The sequence below is a fragment of the Apaloderma vittatum genome, unplaced genomic scaffold (assembly GCF_000703405.1).
Source record: "Apaloderma vittatum isolate BGI_N311 unplaced genomic scaffold, ASM70340v1 scaffold3326, whole genome shotgun sequence".
In the NCBI taxonomy this organism is placed as follows: Eukaryota; Metazoa; Chordata; class Aves; order Trogoniformes; family Trogonidae; genus Apaloderma; species Apaloderma vittatum.
Window position 1 is genome coordinate 16,733 of NW_009719825.1, and position 20,499 is coordinate 37,231.

Below are 20,499 nucleotides of genomic sequence, written 5' to 3' on the forward strand. Positions count from 1 at the left end.
TCATAGGAGAGATGTTCAAGTCCCTTGATCATCCTCGTAGCTCTCTGTTGGACTCTCTCCAGTAGGTCCCTGTCTCTCTTGAATTGGGGAGCCCAGAACTGGACACAGTATTCCAGGTGTGGTCTCACCAGGGCAGAGTAGAGGGGGAGGAGAACCTCCCAAGACCTGCTGGACCAATCACACTTGGTCTTAAAACAACTTGAAGAAAGATCATAAAAGGGGCTGCTCAATATGCATTGTTTTCTTTATCTTTCTTGCAGACTGTTTTCCTGAATTAGAAAAGTTAAAAATCTACACTCAGAAAAAGGGGGGGGGGAGGGGGGGGGAGGGGGGATGAGAATTGTTATCTCTGTGATTCATCAGTCCAAGAAGTTCCAGTTATCCAGTTATTTTACTGTTGTTTTCCTACAATGGATTGTAAAACTTAGATGAGCTTGTTTCCGCTGTTGTTGCTGTATGAAGTAGAAGGTGGCATTTTGAAGTTGATCATTGGAAGATAAAGGCATGGGAAACAAGTACTCATGTAAAATGTCATTAACTATATCGGGGATCTAGTACAGAGTTAAATGAGGTAAATCAACTTTCCACTGAACTTGCATGCACATAAAGTGTACTGATAAGCTAAAATATTTCTCTACATCAATATATCGTATCTGTGGAGAAAGGACAACTGAAACCAATTTTACAAGCAAGGTTTTTACAGTTTTCATAACACTAGATAGAAAGGAAATTGCTGTGCCTTAATTTAGCACAGGGAGGAGGCCACTGGAGGGGAAACGATGGAAGATACTACTTGCTTGAGAAACATTAGTGTATAAAGAAGTGAGACAATTTGTGCTTTGCAATATGTTTTACCATAAAATTTTTTGAACCTTTCTCTTTTTGTATCTAACATTAGTTGGTCACTTGGAGGGGGGAGAGGGAGGAGAAGAAGGAAAAGAAACCATAGAGATCAGAATACTGTAACTTGCATATTTAATGCCTGTGAAGCTAACTCTCAAAGTTAATGATACTTCAGAACAATAAAGGAACTTGTTCTGTTGCATTCTTTTAGTAGTTAAATTTCATGGTAAGGAGCTGGAAAACTGGGACGAACCATTGTATTGACTGTATGTGTACAAGTGCCCTTTTCATTTCTTGGTATGATAATGACTTATTGATGTAGACTGCTAATCTGTCTTTAGATTTCAGATTTGAATCTAGAAAAACCAAAAAATTATATCTGTCAAGTACGACAAATGGCAAGTGTTTTTATCATCATGCAACACTGGAAATACAGGATGTATGCTGATGGATCATATTTCTGGTCATCAGACAAAGTATTGGTGCAAAAAGCAATCAAACAAAAGGAAAAAATGCCCAAATAAACAAAATCAACAATTGCTGAGTGTGGCCATAGCTAAATATATCAGAGGTATTAAAGAAATTTCATCTTGGACTTTGTACTAAAATAGTTGTTAGTTATTTAAAGTATCAGTTTTTCCCCCCACACACTTCCTACTGTCATTTGACCTTATTTATTGCATATTAAATTTCTGTAGAAAATACAGGTACAATACTTCTGGAAAGTTGAGCTCCGTAGTTACTCATTTGTCAAACTGAATTTCATTTCGAACTTTAGATGTGGTTTGGAAATGTTTGCTAGATCAAGCCTTTAGTTGCAAATAAAGTTTTGCCTTCCTGAAATATAATTTGAGTTAGACATGCAATATTTCGACATTAACAAAACTGTAACTTTTCGACTGTCTAGAAATTCTATTTCTGTGTATTTGGAGAAATGTGAAGCTCACCAGTGCTGATTATGTCTCCAGGTCAGGTAACATCAGAAGAAGATTTTTAGAGATTGGAGCATTGGGTGTAGGTGCTAAATTGAATCTGGACTGTCGCCTACAACATTTCCATATTACAGTGGGCATTTCAGTTTCATGATACACTGCTGTCTTTAAGTTTTTGTATTCTTAGTCATGGAGTTTAGTGATGAGCTGGATAATACTGGATGAGCATGGAGAAGCTGCAGCCTGGAAGCTGGAGGCTTCTTGAAGGAAACACTGCACACAATGTGTAAAGATGCACCTCGTTAACAGTCCTCAAAATAACAATATTTTTCCAATATATTTCAAGAAAGGTTGTCTCTTTATGACAAGATATCGGATATGCAAGCTAGATCGCTGCTTGGTTTTTACATCGTGCATTGTCTCTTAAGAAATTGGATGTGTCACCATGCATGTGTTGCTCTGCATCTTTAATAGGCTTTGCTCTTGTACTGGAGGATGAGAGTCCATTGAATTCCAGTAGTCATGTGCAAAAATAGAAATTGCTTCTGTTAATTTATTGGGATCGCAGAGAGAGAGACTGGTGCCATTAGCATATTGCAATGTTCATTGCAGAGGCTGGTAACTTTCCTTCTTCCTTTTGGAATTTGCTTGAGCAAATATTGTGCTCTCCCTCACCTTCCTGCATGGGGTATTTCTTGCTATGCTCTATTTTCTCTACTTCAGCTGTTTAGAATCTGCTTATAACTTGTAAGAATTCAGATGTTTTTATTATGTGGAGCTGTCCTGTAGTTGAAATCATGAATGTGGAATTGCCATTGATGGTTATTTCATGTATCTAATAGAGAGAACTGGGGCAGTCCCTCTGCTGAGAGTTGAAGCAGAATTGTTCAACTAAAAAGCTTGTGCTTTTGAGACTCCTAATGGCTTTCAGTGTCCCTTGGAAAATCCTGAGGAAATTTCTGTGGATGGAAAAAATGCTGTTTTCCCTGCCCCCTCCTTTCCTTAAGCTGTTGAAAGGAAACAAAGGATGACTTCTCAAATTAGATTTCCTTTCTTACAGAAATGTTATCAGCTAACTAAAAAGCTGTGCCTGTCTGTGTTGTACTGGATATCGCAGGAGATGACTTTTTTTTACTGGCTGTTCAGTGTGTTTCTTGTAAGAAAACGTGAAGGGATCAGACCTCAGTTAGCTGTAATTCTATGCTAGCTTCACCTGCAACAACTTTAGAAAGATCCAAGTGTTCTAGAAGACAAAGTAGTAGCTTTGCATAGGAACCAGTACCTGATTTTTATTTATTTTTTTATTTTAACTGCATTCTAACTTTATCATTTCTGAAGCTAGCACTCTTGTTAGTTGTCTAAAAAGGCTGTTTGTACCAAAGAGAGCTTGTCTGCCTGTTAATGAATATAAAACACACCTTAATTCAGCTGGCTTTTCTGTGCTTTATATCAACAAAATATGAAACTGCCTTTCTTTCACATAATGAGATTCCCTCCAAAGGTGACAATTTCAGTGGCCTGAGCATCTAAATTAAATGTCTTCCTAATTGTGAAGTTCTTGGCAGCTTATATCCTAAAACTATAATGCAAGGAGTAATCGTATAGGATGTACATCTCTTACCAGAGCATGTTTTCTCACATAGCATAGTTTCATTAAACGTTACTATAATATTTTGAAAACTACTTGAGGCAGCTTCTAGGTTTTTTGTTTGGGCTCTTTGGTAATGGAAGTTCTTACAATCTGTGAAATGTGCCTGTTAGATGTAATTAAATAATGATTTCATCTCTTTAAAAGTACATTTTATCAAGTAGATAGGCCACTGAAAGTGAAACTAATGTCATTGCTTATTGATTTGTTTGTTCCCAGGCAAACCAATACAACAGCATAAAAACAAGGTTTCTTTTTGTCAGTCAAAAATGCAAATGATTTACAAATTGCACTGTAGCAATCACAGTCTGGTTCCTGTGATGTGTTTTTTTCTATTTTCAGGGCTGTTTCCGAAATTGGAGTATTAAATTCTGAGAATAATCTTATTTTATGCATGTGCCTCCTATAATCTTCTCAGGAGATGCATGGGGATGCTTATCTTCAGAGCACCACATTTGTGACTTTTCTTTGCAAAAACTGCTCACTCACCTAAATGGCCACTTCGTGTGGAATCAAGAGCAAGTTCTAAATAAACTGAGAAGTTATGTCCCATCCGTGCCCTCCCCACTGCCCCCAGGAGGAGCAGAGGGAATAAATTGTTTTTTACTCCTGTAACATTGTTCAGAACGCATGCATATTAAATACAGGGATTGTGGAATTCAGCATCACGATTTTTCTATCGCTGTGGTATCAGGATGTTGTGTCAGCTGCTAGGTAAAACAGAATAATATCATCTGATCAATGTGAAAAGATGTTCTTTCGTACCCAGCTTCCAGTCTTCTTTCTCAAGTTTAGAGAGAGTTACTGTGCTTACTATCCTGTTTCTAGGTTATGAGATCTTGTAAGCTGATAGCTTTGAATCTGGTGTGGCAAAAGGTGTAAACTAGATATTTGGTTTGCAGTGGAAATAAGACACTTCCTAAGTTGTACCTGTATGTACTGACACTGTTCTATTTCTCTGCTGCTACCTTAACATTTTTTAAGGCAGGTTGGTTAATTTGAAAAAAAACCAACAACACTGAATAATAGTAACTGAAAGGACTATGCCTTGATTGTGTAGAGATACTTAACTCGATTATAAACCAACAATGGCAAATAAGAAGGTTATCATTCAGTGTAATTAGATACATTCTGTTTTGCTCTGTTGTCTAGGTAGCAAATGGATCAATGCTCTTAGATGTTTGCTGCTGTTCTGCACGTATGTCAGGTCTGAGCCAGTATTCCTCTCAAGAATCTTTTTGTTAAGAACTTTTATAGAAAGGCATATGTTAATTAGGCACAATGTATAATGTTCTGATTCAAACTAACAGATTAAAAAGTATAACCCACAAATGCACAAGAGTAAAAGGGCAGTTTATTTTATTTAACTTTAAGGGATGCTCTTACGATCAGGTTTTTTGTGTGGGCTTCTTTCTCTGGCTAATAGAACTGTGTCTTCCACCAGCTTGAGGGAAAAAAAAAATGCTGAAGGCCTGGGGTGGAGGTCAGTCACAAGAGAAAAGCTTTTGCTGCTTTCAGGACTGCGCTGTTGCATGGTGATGCTCAGGCCCCCTGACCCGCCTTCCACCCACACCACCCTCCCCCTCGAGCAGATGCTCAGAGCTGCTGCTGCTGGAAAATTGAACATCAAAACAGGCTGGCAGGAGGTCTGAGAGAGTTACTAGTGCATTTATTCCTATTAAACTTTGGTAGTGCATTTAAGTGAAAAAACTGAGCTGTTGTATCTAGTCAAGAAGTGGATTGCTTTTGTTTCTTTTGAGCAAAGTTTGGAAATCCTTCTGAGAACGTCTGTATTTAGACACAAGCCAACAACTTCCAAGTAAGTTATTTGAATTGTTTAAGATTAAATATTCTAGAATAAAAGAAATTGTGTGATAGCTGAGATTCTTGGCTTCCTCCCCCAGTTTGGGAGAAACTGTGTTGGCTAGTTGTAGAGAGGAATTTGTTTTTTCTGAGGAGGAAAAAAAGACTGCTTAAGCTGTGGGGAAGTTAGTTCTGTGGCTGTTTTTTGCTTTTTGGCTTATAAATTGCATGTCCAGGCATAGTTTGAAGTAGTTTTCTTTTAAGATTTGCCAGCTTTTGGGGGACAGAGAAGAATGAACATATCTTATATTTTATTTTTCACCTTGATTGCAGTTGTCTTATTTGAAAGAGTTTCAAAGCTGTCCATTTTCTGTTCATGTTCTACCTAAATATTAGCTTATTTTAAAAAAAAAATCAAGTGAAAGGTCATGTGGTTTGTTATTTGAATCTTACAGTATTTGACTGTGTATCTAGTATTATTGCATATTTGAGTTTCGTAAATCTCTACTTTCAATGTCCTAGCAATAAAAATGTTCTTCCTTGCCACCTTAATAATTCTCCTAAGATAGAACAAATTGATTTTTAGAGTTACCAGCACCTGATAGAAAGAAAAAAGACATTTTATCCATCCCCATTATGTTGACTTAGATACTAATGCAAGGTGAGGCATTCCAGCGTGCAGGCTGCAGTGTAGTTCAGTACGAGTTCCAGTGCTGATTTGCTCTTCTTGGATGTCTGGGCTGTTAGATCACAGTGCAACAGCACTAGTGAGTAATGTTTTAGTATTGTTGTGATGCTATGCTGCTGCCCTTGTCTATTTAATGCTTTTACCCAGGACTCGGAGCGCTGAAGTAGTTTTGGAGGAAGGAGGGGCAACACAAAAGTCTTCCAAGTGCTACTGCGGGGAAATTCTCAAAGGGTCACTGTGTGCATTACTATTGCACATGCCTGTCTAAATAAACATCCGTCCTTAAGAAAAAAAAAGTAAATATCATGATTCCAAAAATACTTTATTTCAGGCACTACCGTTTAACTCGTACAGCAAGCTTAGCCTGTAGACAAAAGGTTTCATTTTCTTATTGTAGCTTACAAAACTGAAAATGTTTTAATGTTAAAAATGCTTTAAAGCCTTTTTAAAAAAGATTATTTTAAAAACCAAACAAAACTTAACTGACCACTTTTTTTAATTGGTTCTGAACTCAAGAAGTAACTGAACAGAGGTTATATATAGATGTCAACATAAGTCTCTTTTTATACTGAGTGCAAATTTGTTACTGTTAGAACTTCTTTATGAAAAATTATAGTGTAACAGAATATTTCAAGCAGTTCTAGGGATTTCTTTGAGGTTGTGGGGTTTTTTTATTGTAGAAGAAAAATTAAGTTGTCCTATATCTTTAAATATTTTAACCTTTTTAACAAGCTAGTGCTCTGCAACCGCACTTGAACACAGGAAACCTTTCTTCTTCTGTACCCGTCATCGCTTGCGATACATCCCCCTACTGTACGCTCGTTCATTTGTTCCCTGCCGCGTCAGTCAGATGTGTGCGGCTAGCAAACTATCCTGTCACCGCCGTGGGGCTCTGCCTGTGCCTGGGACTGACAGCAGGTACAAAGAATGCTTTCAAACAGCCTCGAATGATTATTTTCTTTAAATATATATATATTTCATTTCTTTTTCTAGTCTCATTTTATTTTAAAAGGGCAATGTCTCGTCTTTGGTATGGGAAGAAGGGAAGAAAGCATCAACCAGTTAATCATAAATATGCTCTGGTAATTTTCAGTGTAGTATGTTCATTTCTGTTATTGCATTCTTGTAATGTTGTGGTGCAGAGACAGTTTCTGGAAGTTTAGATTTTGAATGTGTAAACAGGATTCCAAGACACAAATTTTCATTAGTTTTAGGTGCATAACGTAATTGCTGATATTCCACTGGCATTTAGATAAGAGAAACTACTTTAAGCATTCAGAAGTCCAGCAGTTTCAGGGTGTTGTGGATTTGTGGTTTTTTTTTTTTTCCCTTTGGAACAATGCATTTTTTCAAAGAAAATATGATTTATAGATAAATACTGGAAATGGTAGTTTGCATTGGCATTTCATTAGAAAAGTGTAAATATCTCGAGTTACAATTGATTATACTTCCTCAGAAGTAATTCAGTCATATGAAGGTCTGGTAATACTTTGAAGTCGAGGAAGTATGCTGTATGCTGTGGTCCCACTCGCTTTTAAAACAGAAGTGGACCGATACCACTGTTTTTACAGTTTGAGATTTATGTAAGTAAGTGGGGTGTTGTTTTTACAGTGCTGTTTTCCCTCAAAAGACTTAAATTTGTAGTAGTATATAAGGGAAATGGTTCTCAGTGCGGCTTGCAAAAGTAACATCTTGGGGATAGGGAGGAAGTGATCTTGACAATATACTTGTGCTTTTTACCAGCTGATAGATGTGGAAGATATTTTTCATTCAGATTCTGCCTGTGACAGGCTTTTTACCATCTTTTTAAGAGTTACAAATCTCTGGCTTTTGGTGCATACATCTTTCATAGGTGCTGCTGACTTTGGTTTCTATTTTGATCTTTAGATGTAGCCAGATTACTTGCAGAATATGAAATTGTTATGTGGCAATAATTGTTTCCGTAACTGGGTGTTCCTACACAAAATATTTTTGAAATAATTTTCCTTTTAATTTTCCAGAGAATGTAGAATGGAGGTGTAATGCCTAAATTAACTCAAATGTAATTTGAGCATGCCCTGTAGTGGTGTGAAATGTATCCGAACTTCACCAGAATGTGTTCTTTAATATCTATATATGTGTGTATATAGGTATGTCTTGCCCAGCTAATAAAAATACTAGTATCCATTGTTAGAATTATTTCCCTCAGGACCAACACTTCATTTTATCCAGTCTAACTATGTTGATAAAAGCAGTAGTTACCAGGTCTCAAGGAGTGGTTAAACTGAAGACAACTGTATGAGAATCTTTGCCGTAAGAGGAGAGACAAGTAGAGAACAGGTTATTTTAATGTATAAAACAAGTAAAATCGGAAAAAAAGAGTATAGAAGCTTCTACAGATGGGCATATTTTTTAAATGTTGCTATGTCAACAACACATGCTGTATTCTTGAAGTTGGGTTTTTTTCCTTCAATAAATGATCGTCAAACTGATGTGTGAGTGTAACCTTCTTAGAGGAAAGAGGGAAGTAGTATTGGTACAATTTCTTCTGTGTTACGCGAGAGACAAAGTGGGAAGCATATTAAACAGACTGGCAGCATTTATGAAGTACATGTTTTTTGACTAGATGTTTCATTAGTGGTTGCTCTGAAATTTGGATGAAAACCCAGCTGACATGAAATGATCATTGCTCAACCAAATGGAGTGATGTAATAAAACAAGTGCACTTGGCTTGAAGCAAGTCAAGTGCCTTAGGTTATTTACCTGATGGCCTTTGTTATTTTCATGGTGATAGAGTAAATTTGGGCTCAGCATTGTGGGGATTTGATATTTTCTCAGGATCAGAGATGGAAATTTTTATGAACAGCCAGCATGTTATGCCCCCACTTCAAAAAGCCAGCAATGTTGGTTTCCTGTTTTTTTTTTCAGTAAATCTGTTTGGTATTTAATGTGTCTCTTTACTGTATTGCAACAGAAGAGATGCCAGTATGTTTCTAGAATGTCAAAAATGCAGGCAACCATTCTTTCTGTCAAAGCACTTTAGACAAAAGACATCGAACAATGGAAGAGAACAAAAGGTGGATTGCCTTCTTTGGGAATGCTTGTCGGAATGCTTTGCAGAGCAATAGGCAGCACAGCCAAAGGGGACAAAACCAAGGAAAACTTATCTTTGGCTTTTTTATTCTTAATGTATTATGCAAAGGAAATGAAAGTGGTGTTGGTTTTTTAATAGCTTGAATAATTTGAGACTTGGACAGCTTCTGAGGTTGTTGATTTATTGGTTAACTGTAGCTGGTGAAGCTGTAGTTCTTTGACCATTATGGAGTTATAATAATAGGGGCTTACATGTGAAAGATGAGACTTTAGTACTTCATCCCTGTGGATGTCAGAACTGCAAGGTTGCATCAATACAGTAATACTGCTACAAAGACATTTTTTAAATCAATTTTCCGCACTAAATTTTGTTTTATAGTGATCCGAGTGATCACTAAGCCTAGAACTTTTCCTTGGTTACAGGTATGTCATACCCACTGTCCTAGGTAATGAGGGCGTTATGAATCATACCTTGACTAGAACTTCCATTTAATTATTAGGTATTGTATTGGTTACATTTTTAATAATTGTGAAATATTAGGCCTCACTACAAGTGCAGTCAAGGTACAGTAGCATATGAACATTTGAAAAAGCTGATTATATGTTGAAAGAAAAGAAGCGAGTGGTAGAGGCATATATTTTTCTCTGTGTGTTTTTAGTGGTCTATGCAATCTGAAGTTGATCCTTCTTCTGATTAAAATGAGAGACAAACGTTTCTGTACTGAGCTGTGTTTGTTACCTCTAAGCATATATTGCACTTTCTTGTCATACCCTCTCTGCATGGCACTATCAGAACTGAGATGGAACCTTGCTCAGCCTGCCTTCTCCTGGAGTGGCAGTTTGAGGTCAGGGACCAGGTGCTGCTGCAGTTCCACCAATTGAACCCCTGGTTTCTGTGCTTGCTGGTGCTGGAACTTTCTCATGTTTTGTAAGAGAGAGAGTTTATTGGTAATGCTGCTACAGATCTTTTCTGAGTCAAGTTGCCTGACCTGTCTCTTTAAGAAAATAATTTTCATAAATCTAATACCTCAGTCTTTGCACAGGCATCCTAAACTTTGTTTAATGTTTGCCTATGTTAAATTTATTTCTCTTGCTAGCATTATAATATCTCTCCAATTAGCGATTTCTCCTACCTTGGGAAAAAATAGCTGGTTATAAAGGTTTCGAGAGTCGGTGTAACACTTCCTGTGTGCTGCAGGCTTTAATTGCTTTCTTCTCAAATCATTTATTAATTCTGGTTGTTGCAGATGTTTTTAAGTTATCTTCAGCATGTTTTAATTGATACTCTTGCTGTGGGCTTAGAGCACTTTGAGGCAAATACTTAGTAGTACCATTCTGCAAAGCTAAGGAGACAATGCTGACCACAGGAAGAGTGTTGCTGTCATGTAACATACTCAGCTCTTCTGTCTCTACTCTGGAAAGCGCCTTGATGTGCAGAATGGTGCCAAGATGGCCAGGTTTAAAGGTATCGAAAAAGAGAAAGAACCAGGACCAGTTCCAGTTGACAGTACCAGCCAATTCAGGGGACTGCTGTTATTTTATGGGCCCTCTCTTCTAATTAAAATGCCAAGCTCTTGTACCTTCCCTTGCTTGTCATCAGTAAAGTGACAGGGAGCTGAATAAGCTGAAAGCCATGAAACAGAAAATGGTTAGATTTTGCAACACACTCATTAAAAATTAGTCAAATTAAATTTTTTTAATCTTAGTTTGGTTGGAGCTTTTTTTGTTTGTTTGTTTTCCAGAATGATACCTTATAACTGTTTATCTGATGTGGTAATCCCTATCTATTAATACATTATTTTAATGCAATTTATATGTCCCAAGTAATCATATTTGTGATTCACGATTGTATTATGAAGACTGCTTCTTCGGTTTTACTTTCTCTCAAGTGATGTCTAACACTCTGGGAGGAAGCTAAATTTGTATGAAAAACAAAGTTAGTTTTTTTCTCTTTAAGATATTCCCAACAGCATTCAGTTCACAAATGCACCTTTTATTTTTATTGAAAGGTATTTACAGCCTTTCTTCCCCCTCCCCATTTACTTTTGGAGATGGACTGATATTTTGCAGTACCTTTGTAAATGGCCTGATAAAACTACATTGACATTTCTTTATTTTCATCTTTAAAGGTGAATTTTTTTTTTACTCTCAAGAAATAACATTTAACATAACATAAGCTTGGAGTTCACCTGATTTTACACAGATGTGTTACCATTCAATGTAAAATAGTTCAGTCTTCATTCTCTTTCTTAATATTTGGTTTTTATTTCATATTTGCAGTTAATCATGAGGCTATAGATAACTTCTCTTGAAGAAAACAGCTTACACTGTTATGCCTTCCCCATTCTTATCTTTCAGGAGCACTGTTCAGCTATGATTAAGACCCTCCCTTTCTCCGAGGAGAAGGTTTCAGCTACATGATAATGCTGGAAATTTAGCTGTACTTGTTTTGAGTTCAGCAGTTACACTGCCCTGTTAGCAAACGTGCATTTGGTGCCTGTGTTGGTCACTCCTGGCTTTGTTGAACTGGCAGAGGAATGCCTGCCTTGCTAGTGTGAGCAATTTTTGTGTTTACAGCTGCGTATAGCAGATTGATGTGACCAGTGGCTGAAAGGGCTGAAGTATCCCTGTCTGCATGGCAAATTGCCCTGTATGGACATTCAGGCAACTGTGTTTTCATGTGTGTTGTTGAAGGAGAAAAAAGTTGTGTTAGGAGTTTTGAATTCTCTTCTGCACATGCCAGCATAGCTTGAAAGAGAGAGTTAGGTGTTCTTGACATACTTTCAGAAAAATTACTGTCTCCAAAAGGAGAATCCTAAGTCTCTTGACTGGTTTGCAAACCCCCAATTGAACTTACTGTGTTAAATATTAAAATTGCTGTGTGTTGTGCTAAGTGGTTAACTCACATATACGTCATGTGGAGAGTCAAGCTGAAAGGCATTCACGCTACAAGAGTCATATGACTCATCTCATGCTTTCTCATCAATGTTCCTATTTATGAATAGAGCAGGTAGTATTAGATCTCTAAGGATATATCCCATGTGATTTCAAACTTGTTTAGCCCTGGTAGGCTGTTTCAAGTCCCTGAGCAGAATCACTTTTACCCTGAAGCACACTGATCTCCTGGCCATACACGTTATTTGTTTCGGTCTTCCAGCCAGTGCCTAGATTAACCGTAAAAGGTTTAGCTGTTCTTCTGCATTCTTTTTGAAGCAGAAAATAAATGGAGAAAGAAAAGAGAGTCCTTCAGGAACACTTCTTGATCCTCAAAAAGGACGCTGGTATGGCACAGAGAAGAGAGCACAGTGTACAGGGCACATGGGAAGTGCAGGTGGGTAGGCCTGCACTTTAATCTTGGGCAGAATACTTACATCACTACAATGTCGGGCAGTGTGACAATTTCTGTGTGAAGACATGGACTGTATTGGAATTTGGAAAGCCTTGTCCTGTACCTTAAGAACTTAAATGTAAGAACTTGTCTAGATTGGCTCAGGACCTCTTTCTGAAAGCCAGACTTTGAAAGCCTCCAGGGATGGAGATTCTGCAGCCTCCCTGGGAAGCCTGTTCCAGTCCTTAACCACTGATAACATGAACCCTTTGAGCCCAGCATTCTAGCCACTTTTCCAGCCTCGTTCTTTACACTTTTCATACATTACTATAGGCTACTATAGGATAGACTCAAAAGCCTTAGTGAAATACAAATAAATGGCAATCCAAAATGAATTTTATTACAAAGAAACATTCTGCACTGAAAACCGTGGCCCAGTGGATTCATACAAAACTACATTTGTCTTTCACAAATGAAAAACCTTGTATTTGTAATACCGTGTGAAAAACTAATAAAGTTCTCTATTTAAGAATGAAATTTCTAAGTGGAGTGAGGTAGAAAGTAGCTCCTGAAATGATCAGGAGAACAGACAGATGATATAAGAGGGGCTGGCAAGGGAATAAAATCACATTTATTTTGTTTGGTGAAACAGAGTAGAGGATTAATATGATGACACAAAAGGAAAAGGAAGAAATCTTAATGGAAGAGGAAACAACATAAGTAGACTATGAATTAAACCAGGTTATAAAACAGAATAAGTGCCTAATTAAGAATACTACTAAGATTTCAAAACAGCCCTCTCAAGCCTTGCAGGGACAAAATGCCAGCAGTTATCGAGATACATCTCAATCAGTTTCTGAATTAAGTTGTAGAAGGTAGTTGCCAGTAGGTTTAGACAATCATGACTTCATGATTAAAGGAGCAACAGAATCCTGAAGTACCTAATCTTGTCCACTGCAAAACAAAAATAAAGCATGTTGAGCTAAGCCATAAGCATTTTATAGAAGATTAGGTACAGTGGCTGAACTATTGAGGTATCTTAATGTAGTCACTTAAGGCCCAGTTCAGTGATGACTGGATATCCCTGAGACAGTTTGGCTTGTGGTTTACTCTCAGGATTTAATATGGACTGTACGCTTGAAATAAGCATGGAATTTGAGAGGGTGGATTCCTTGCACTTAAGATTTCTTGTTGATAGTTTGACGTTCTATGACATGCACTTTGTGATGTTTGTCACTAGGCAGACTTTTGTTCACAAAAGAGATGTAAAGATGTAGCGTGATGGTGTGCAACAGGTTCAGAATGCCAAGGAGCTATTATTGTGAACATACTTGTATAAGTATTTATCTTTCAGGTAAGAATTTCATTAAAATACATGTGTACCTTGTTCTGAGGATGCAGGCATCCCCATCACACATGGAAATGTGTGTCAGATCACTGAGCAAAAGGATTGATAAACAGTTCCCAGGTGCAGGATGGTGACAGAGCATGCGTTTGACAGGTTGAAGGCAAGGCAGCATTGCCTGTGAAATTGTCTACGTTCCAGTACATGAAACGCCAACTGTTTCTTTTTGCAAGAATCTCATTAAGTAAATGCACATTTGTGATCCACTTTATCTGCTGCCTCTCATGTGATAGAGTCTGAGGTTAAAGAAGCAACAAGGCTAACAGGTCCTTACGTCATTGTTTTTCAGAATTACGTTCATAAGATGGTGTGAACAATATAATTTACAATGAACTGTCATTGCGAATAAAAGGACAATTATACAATCACTTATGCTTGAGTGGAATACTGTTAAAGCTTTGCATATAGCTACTTGACTCTGAGAATGCACAAACCGATACAATTTACAACAGCGTTCTTGATACTTATTAAGAGAACAGTAGAAAATAGTGGAAATAAATTGAGTGCTAGTAATTAGATTATTCAGTAATAAAACTGGATATCACAAGTATTCCTTTTTCCTTGCCTTGCAGTTGCATGGGGTAGAGTGAACCATCGCTGCTCAAGAGCCAGTCATGCATGACTGTGGGCTCTGTACTCAGGACAGTGGCGAGTATCTGGCCAAACTCCTTGTAGTGGGGGCAGGTAGATGGGGAGCTGCTGGACTTGTGGTTATCTTCCTTTGCGCTGTGGTAGGCTCTAGAAGTTTTTAATACACTCTTTACTACATGGGACATCCATTTAATCTCTCCACCAGCTGTTTTAAGATGCTTTCATACAAATGATGATTTTGAGTTGTTCTCAAAATCACATTATTTGCTGTAGTTACATCAAAATTACCGTTGTAGTCCTTTAACCAGCTCGTTGCACCAGAGCAGCATGTTCTAGAGCTTTCTGACTAAAGTCTTTCTGGCTGTACACTTTCTGCCCAAGTGGAGGTGCCATTCCAAGTGAATGTGTTGACAGATGAGCAGCTTCTGAAACTTCAGGGGTGAATAGGAAATCTAGGTTAAAGATAACGTGAGGTGGTATTGGGGGCATTATTAAACTTCAGTCCTGCTACCTTGTCTTAACCTGTGCCTTCATTGTGAGATAGAAGAGTCAGAACCTACTGAGAAGCCTGAGTTTTGCTTCTCGTCTTTATTCACAAAAGCAAACCAGGTTCATGGGATTCATTAGTCTTCGGTGTAAAGTATTTGAGAGGACTTTGGGCTGAAGAGCTTGGGTTAAGGCATGCAACTCTGACTTTAAATTTAGCATCTTGATACTGGTAACTTTATGCACTCCTATATTAGTTCTTTACTCATCCTAGAGCAGTGAGATGTATCTGACTGCTAGTGCCATTAGTGTTTTGTAGTTTTGCTGTGTCTACTCATATGTCTAAGATCACCTACACGTGCACTGTCTTTGCAGAAACAAACATCTTTTAGCACTTCTTGTTTGTTTGTTATCATTCCACATTTTGCCTTCATTGCTCTCCACTTTTTTCATTCTTACCTTTTTACTTTTCTTCAACTGTCAGTGGAATTATTGTCTTCCTGTCTCCATATTCAGGTAGTGTCAGTGGCTGAGTATCACCGCAGGATCGATGCTCTAAATAGCGAAGAACTGCGCACACTCTGCAGACGTCTCCAGGTGCCCTCTTCAGTAGTTTAAACCCCTTCTCAAGATACTAAAACATCTTTCTTTGTAGTGTTTTTTGATCAGGGCAAGTCCCACACTCGGTGGGTTTGTCTTGTCTACAGCACTACAAGGATCCAGCAGAAAATTCCTTTGTTTTGGATGTATTTAATTGTGCAATGCTCGGTAATTTTATGATGGAGTTATTACTTCCAACTTCTACAAACAGGAATTTTCTGTCACAATTTGAAAATTTGTTCTCAGTACTGCTTGACTTGGAGTGATGTGTTTTAACTTCCACTTTAGACTGGTGTGTTGTGTTAGATAGAAGCTTTCCTAAAAAGAATGCAAACCTGATGAAGAATCCAAAACCTTGTTGCATGGGTGTTTAATTTTATGTAGGAGTCTTTCATCAAGAATCTCAGTACTTGGCAAATATGAAGCTTCACAACTTCTGTGGAATAAGTAAGTATTTTTCCTGTTCTACAAGCAGGTAACTGGAGCAGTTTGACATGGCAAAGGTCATACGTGTGGACCTGGTAATGAAAAACTGTATGTTCTGAAAACAGTACTTGGGTTTGGATTTTTGAAGGTTTGCTGATATGAGCTTAAACTGATACTTGCATTCTCTTTAGGTGTTTCTTAGTTCCTTGACGGTTCTGAAATTGTTAGCTGCTGTGTGCACTGTACATAACTTACTGATGGAAAGCACAACCTAGAACTCCTTAGAAGCATTTGAATATGTTGTTTTCGTGTAGTGGGCTGCTGGAACTAAAATGTTGCAGTTTTTTCCTTTTTTTTCTTTTACTTTGGCCTTGACTTTTTACCTATTATGTAATTACAAATAAGAAAGCATTCTCTTAGCTCTTCCATTTCTATTTCTCTAGCAATCAGTAATTAATTGCTCGAAAATGTTTTGTAAATAGTACGGTGACATAAATCAATAATGAACACGAACCCAAAAGCTGCAGTTCTACTTCTGTGGAAAAATCAGAAATTTTGCAAAAATTTTCTTTCTCAGCTAACCAGTTCTATTTCTGGTAAATGGTGGTGGAGAATCTTTGTATTAATATCCTGAGAGTGCAAGAAGCTCTTTCCACATACCTTTTGCCTGGAATGCCCAAACTCAAGGAGTAGGCCAACTTGAAAAATCTGATGTGGTGGACTGGAGCCGTGAATTCTCTGCTCTGAGGCCATTTATGTGTTTGTGGTGTAGACTGTGTGGCAGTTACTAACACTGGAAGCCCCTGGAATCTGACTACGGGTCAGTCTGTTCTGTAAAAGTTTAATGCGAAATAAATGTGCAAGTTTCAAAACTACACTGCCAAAGTTATGTGTTGAACAGATACCTTTGAATAGACAGATGTCCTTGTCTGCTGCTACAAAGCAGTATTCTTCCTAGAAGACAGTTGCTTTACTGTAGTAATAATAATTTTTAAAAAGACAAGAAATCCAATCAACAAAAACGAAAAAAAACACCAAACAAAAAAGCAACCCCCACTTCAGTGCAAGTTATTAATGTTTTACATGGTGCACTTTAATCAGAATTAAAGAATAACAAAGGCAATAAGCTATCTGCTGTACACTTGAACAATTATGAACTTTTATCGAGTTGAATGTATATGACAGATGAAAAGCATTTAAGGTAGAGTTAGATTACCAAATAATATATTTTAGAAGTAGCACTCTAATGCAATCTGTAGGTCATGGGTTTTGAACAGGAATCTGTATGGATAAATGCATTTTTTTTTTTCTTGTGGTATGGAAATTAGTGCATATTTTACATTGGAAACGCTTACACTTTCTATTGAAAAAGTGAAGGCTTGAGGTATTGTCTTGCCTGATACTTTATTGTAATTGAATTTCTTTTTTGTGATATTGTAAATAAGTTTTTATATTCATATACTTTGATGCCTTGTTTTATGTTGGTGCTTTTTAAGTAACAGGAGTTTGTGATAATTACTTTATTCAGTTATTGAGGAAGAGGAAAGGGATATCCTTTTGTTCAGCCGAGGTGGCTGTATTTGTTTAAGTATCTGTATTTCTGAGTTTCCTTTGATTTGGCTTTTCTTCTGCTAACTGAGAAGGCTCCTTTCACAAAAGCTTGGCAAAGTTTATTGTGATGGTGTGTGAAACACCATAATTGTGTCTTGTATGTCTACAGCGTGAGGTATGTGGCAAACGATGGTTATTATTCTTGAGTTGACAGGTGACTTGGGCAGGTATTTTCTTGAAATTCTTAGGATTTGGGCTTCAGGTAATTTGGACAATCTGACTTTCACTGAAACTGGTAAATTTTTCAGATGCGCTCATTCTTAAGATTGTTTTTTTCTTTAGCAAATCTCTCAGTATTTTAATAAGGCTTGCTGCAGTGGTTTAACTTCCTTCACTTTATCCTATTCCTCTCTCAGATCCCACAGTAAGTTTTAACTATCTCTGCGGCAAGTTTTATAGAAGGAAACTCATGTGAGTCTCAACTAGCCTAGTTCTTAACACGTGGCACTTTAGCTTGAAAGTGCCTATGAATGTGGATTGGGTAAGGAGCTGTTATGAACTCTATTTTGCCTGATGAGGAGTTTTGTGATCTGCTGCTGCATTCTCTACGTGGTGATCTACAGCAACTGAACAGAGTTGTATGGGACAGTTATTCTGAACTACTACACGATCTTCGTACTGAGAACATCTTTGCCAGACCCCAAAGCTCACTGATTACCGCTGCCTTCCTCTCCCCACCATCTCAATTGTTTCTTTTTTGATTCTCACAAGTATTCAAGCAGATCAACTTATGGAGCAGCAATATTCCTAGGGCTCCATAAGGATACTTTACACAAAATACGTAGCAGCGGTCTTTCCACATAGCTGCTGCATGTCCAAAAAGTTGAGTGCTCTAAAAGAGTATTGATTCAGAACCTATTGAGAAATGTCCGTGTCAAATTTCCAATTCCTTTTCTGTCTGGATTTTTTAATTACTTTTAATGTAAATGCTATGTTAGCATTAAAATGCAAGCGTAAGTGGTTGAAGTTCTTCAACTGTGTATGAGGATCACTTTTGGTTTTTTAACGTAAAACCATTGTTTTCTTTTGAGTAGGCATCTGTGTAATTTATTTAGTATATACTTGAATGCTGGCTTGCTGTTGGAAAAAGTGGAAATCTTGGTCATATCAAATCTAATGGATTTCTTAACTTTGAAGGAGTTGCATAACTGTACATCAATAACTGCATGATTTAATCCTGCAGAGTTTATCTTCACTGCTAATAGAATTGCAAATACTTATTTTCATGTTTCTCTTTTTGTAGATAACAACAAGAGAAGATACCAATTCAAAACAGGCAACAAATATCAAAACAGACCTGGAGCCTGAAGCATTCCGGCCAAATCTTAGCGATCCCAGTGAATTACTCCAGCCCGAACAAATTGAAAAGGTATTAACTTATTTATGTGCATTGATGTTTCACACATGCTATGACCAAAGTGCAAAACACATCAACAGGAAGACTTTGTATGATATTAAATTCATAAGCATTAACATAATTCATAGCTAAACAGTTGCACTTGTCTCTTACAACTTTCAGTACACCATGACAACACTAGTCTGTGTCTTTGCCCTTATTTCATTCTTCCTTGAAAACAGCTTGGCTTTTACTGCGGTTCTTACTGCCCAGTCTGAAGTCACCTCCTGAAATGTCTTCATTGAATGCTTGCACCAAGGCTAATTTGTGTTCAAAAGCACAGGAACAGGAGAGCAAGCGTCCGTTACTTGAGTGACTTGGTTTCCTGGTACTGAGATGTTACTGTCTTTAGGTAAACCTTTCAGAGACATTACCAAACACGTTCGTCAGTTTGTAAATTGTTCTTCTCTTGCAGGACACTGGTAGAGCTAGGGAGAGAAACCTACTTGAGAAACCAGGGATAGAAAGTATACATGTGAAACTTCAGGGTTGGTATGAAGTTTTAAACTAGCTTTTAAGGCCACATGTAGTAGTTCAGAAGAACATAACTGTACTTTATTTGTAAGTAATACATTCTTAAAAACAGTAGAAAATGTATTAAATAAAAGGGTTATTGTTGTCTTTTTTAATAGCTCACAAAGTCTCTTCCACCACGGACCATTGGATATCCATGGACTCTTGTCTACAGTACTGCAAAGCATGGCATGAGCTTGAAGACTTTGTATCGAACTATGATGGGATTAGACACACCTGTCCTGTTGGTTATCAAGGATAGTGATGGACAGGTAGGAGAATGTTTGTGTGGAGGTAGGGGGCCCACTCAAGAAATTCAGCCCATTATGGGAGATGAAATTGTGTGTATCTAGCTTGTTTTTTCCCTTAGTGGTTACACAGTCTTCTAAAAACATGTTTCACTGTCCAGCAGTCCCCTGACATACTACATTTCTAGGAGATACTTAATGATACGAGTTCACTGTCACAATTCGTAAGTCTCATAATACCCAATTATTCAATTTACTTTTAATATTCATCTTTTAGTACATTTAGAGCACAAGGAATGTAGTCTCTAAATTTTTTTTTATTATGGAAGATCTTACTGAGTTGAAATGTCATTGCCAGCTGTGGCCAACGCTTCTTGGTATATTCTGTGGCTGCAGCCAATATCTCTTGTACAAGGGCTGGTGGGATCTTTGTGTAATGAGTCATTGTTCCTTGAGTCTCTGTAGCTGTGCTTTATTCTGTATTCTTTGACTGGGCTATCAATTCCAGAAAGTGGATCACATCTTATCATTTGAACAGCAAACATTCTCTCCTGAGTATTCTAATAACAGGTGAACATTACAGGCATCAGGAGATTTTGATTCTTTCTTTCTGGAACTTCGGTGCTCTCTCATGGATGCAAGTTACTGCTGTCCTGAAGAACTGACAAAGCCACTGCAAAATCTGTAGCATTTACTTCACCTACCTGTGCCACTTTGATAACGACTGTTTTTATTTTCAGGAAGCATGGGCTCATATCACCTCATATCATTCAGGGGGTCTGAGAACTGTAAATGAAGGGTATGTTTTCCAGTTCAAGTCACAAATTGTTTCTTTTCTTCTGTTTCCTGCCTCAAGAATCCCTTAAAAAGAAAAATACCTCCTAAATCTCTGCTAAAACATCACTCTTT

General features: G+C 37.6%; 1 protein-coding gene across 1 annotated transcript in view; it reads left to right on the top strand.

Annotated features, from left to right (window-relative positions):
* Positions 1–6,930: 6,930 nt before the first annotated feature.
* OXR1 (oxidation resistance 1) overlaps positions 6,931–20,499 on the top strand; it is a 20,605-nt gene continuing 7,036 nt past the window's right edge. The window contains exons 1-4 of the mRNA XM_009870773.1: positions 6,931–6,996; positions 15,313–15,393; positions 18,677–18,802; positions 19,462–19,614. Of these exons, the coding sequence (XP_009869075.1) occupies positions 6,931–6,996; positions 15,313–15,393; positions 18,677–18,802; positions 19,462–19,614 (426 nt within the window). The remainder of the gene's footprint in view (positions 6,997–15,312; positions 15,394–18,676; positions 18,803–19,461; positions 19,615–20,499) is intronic.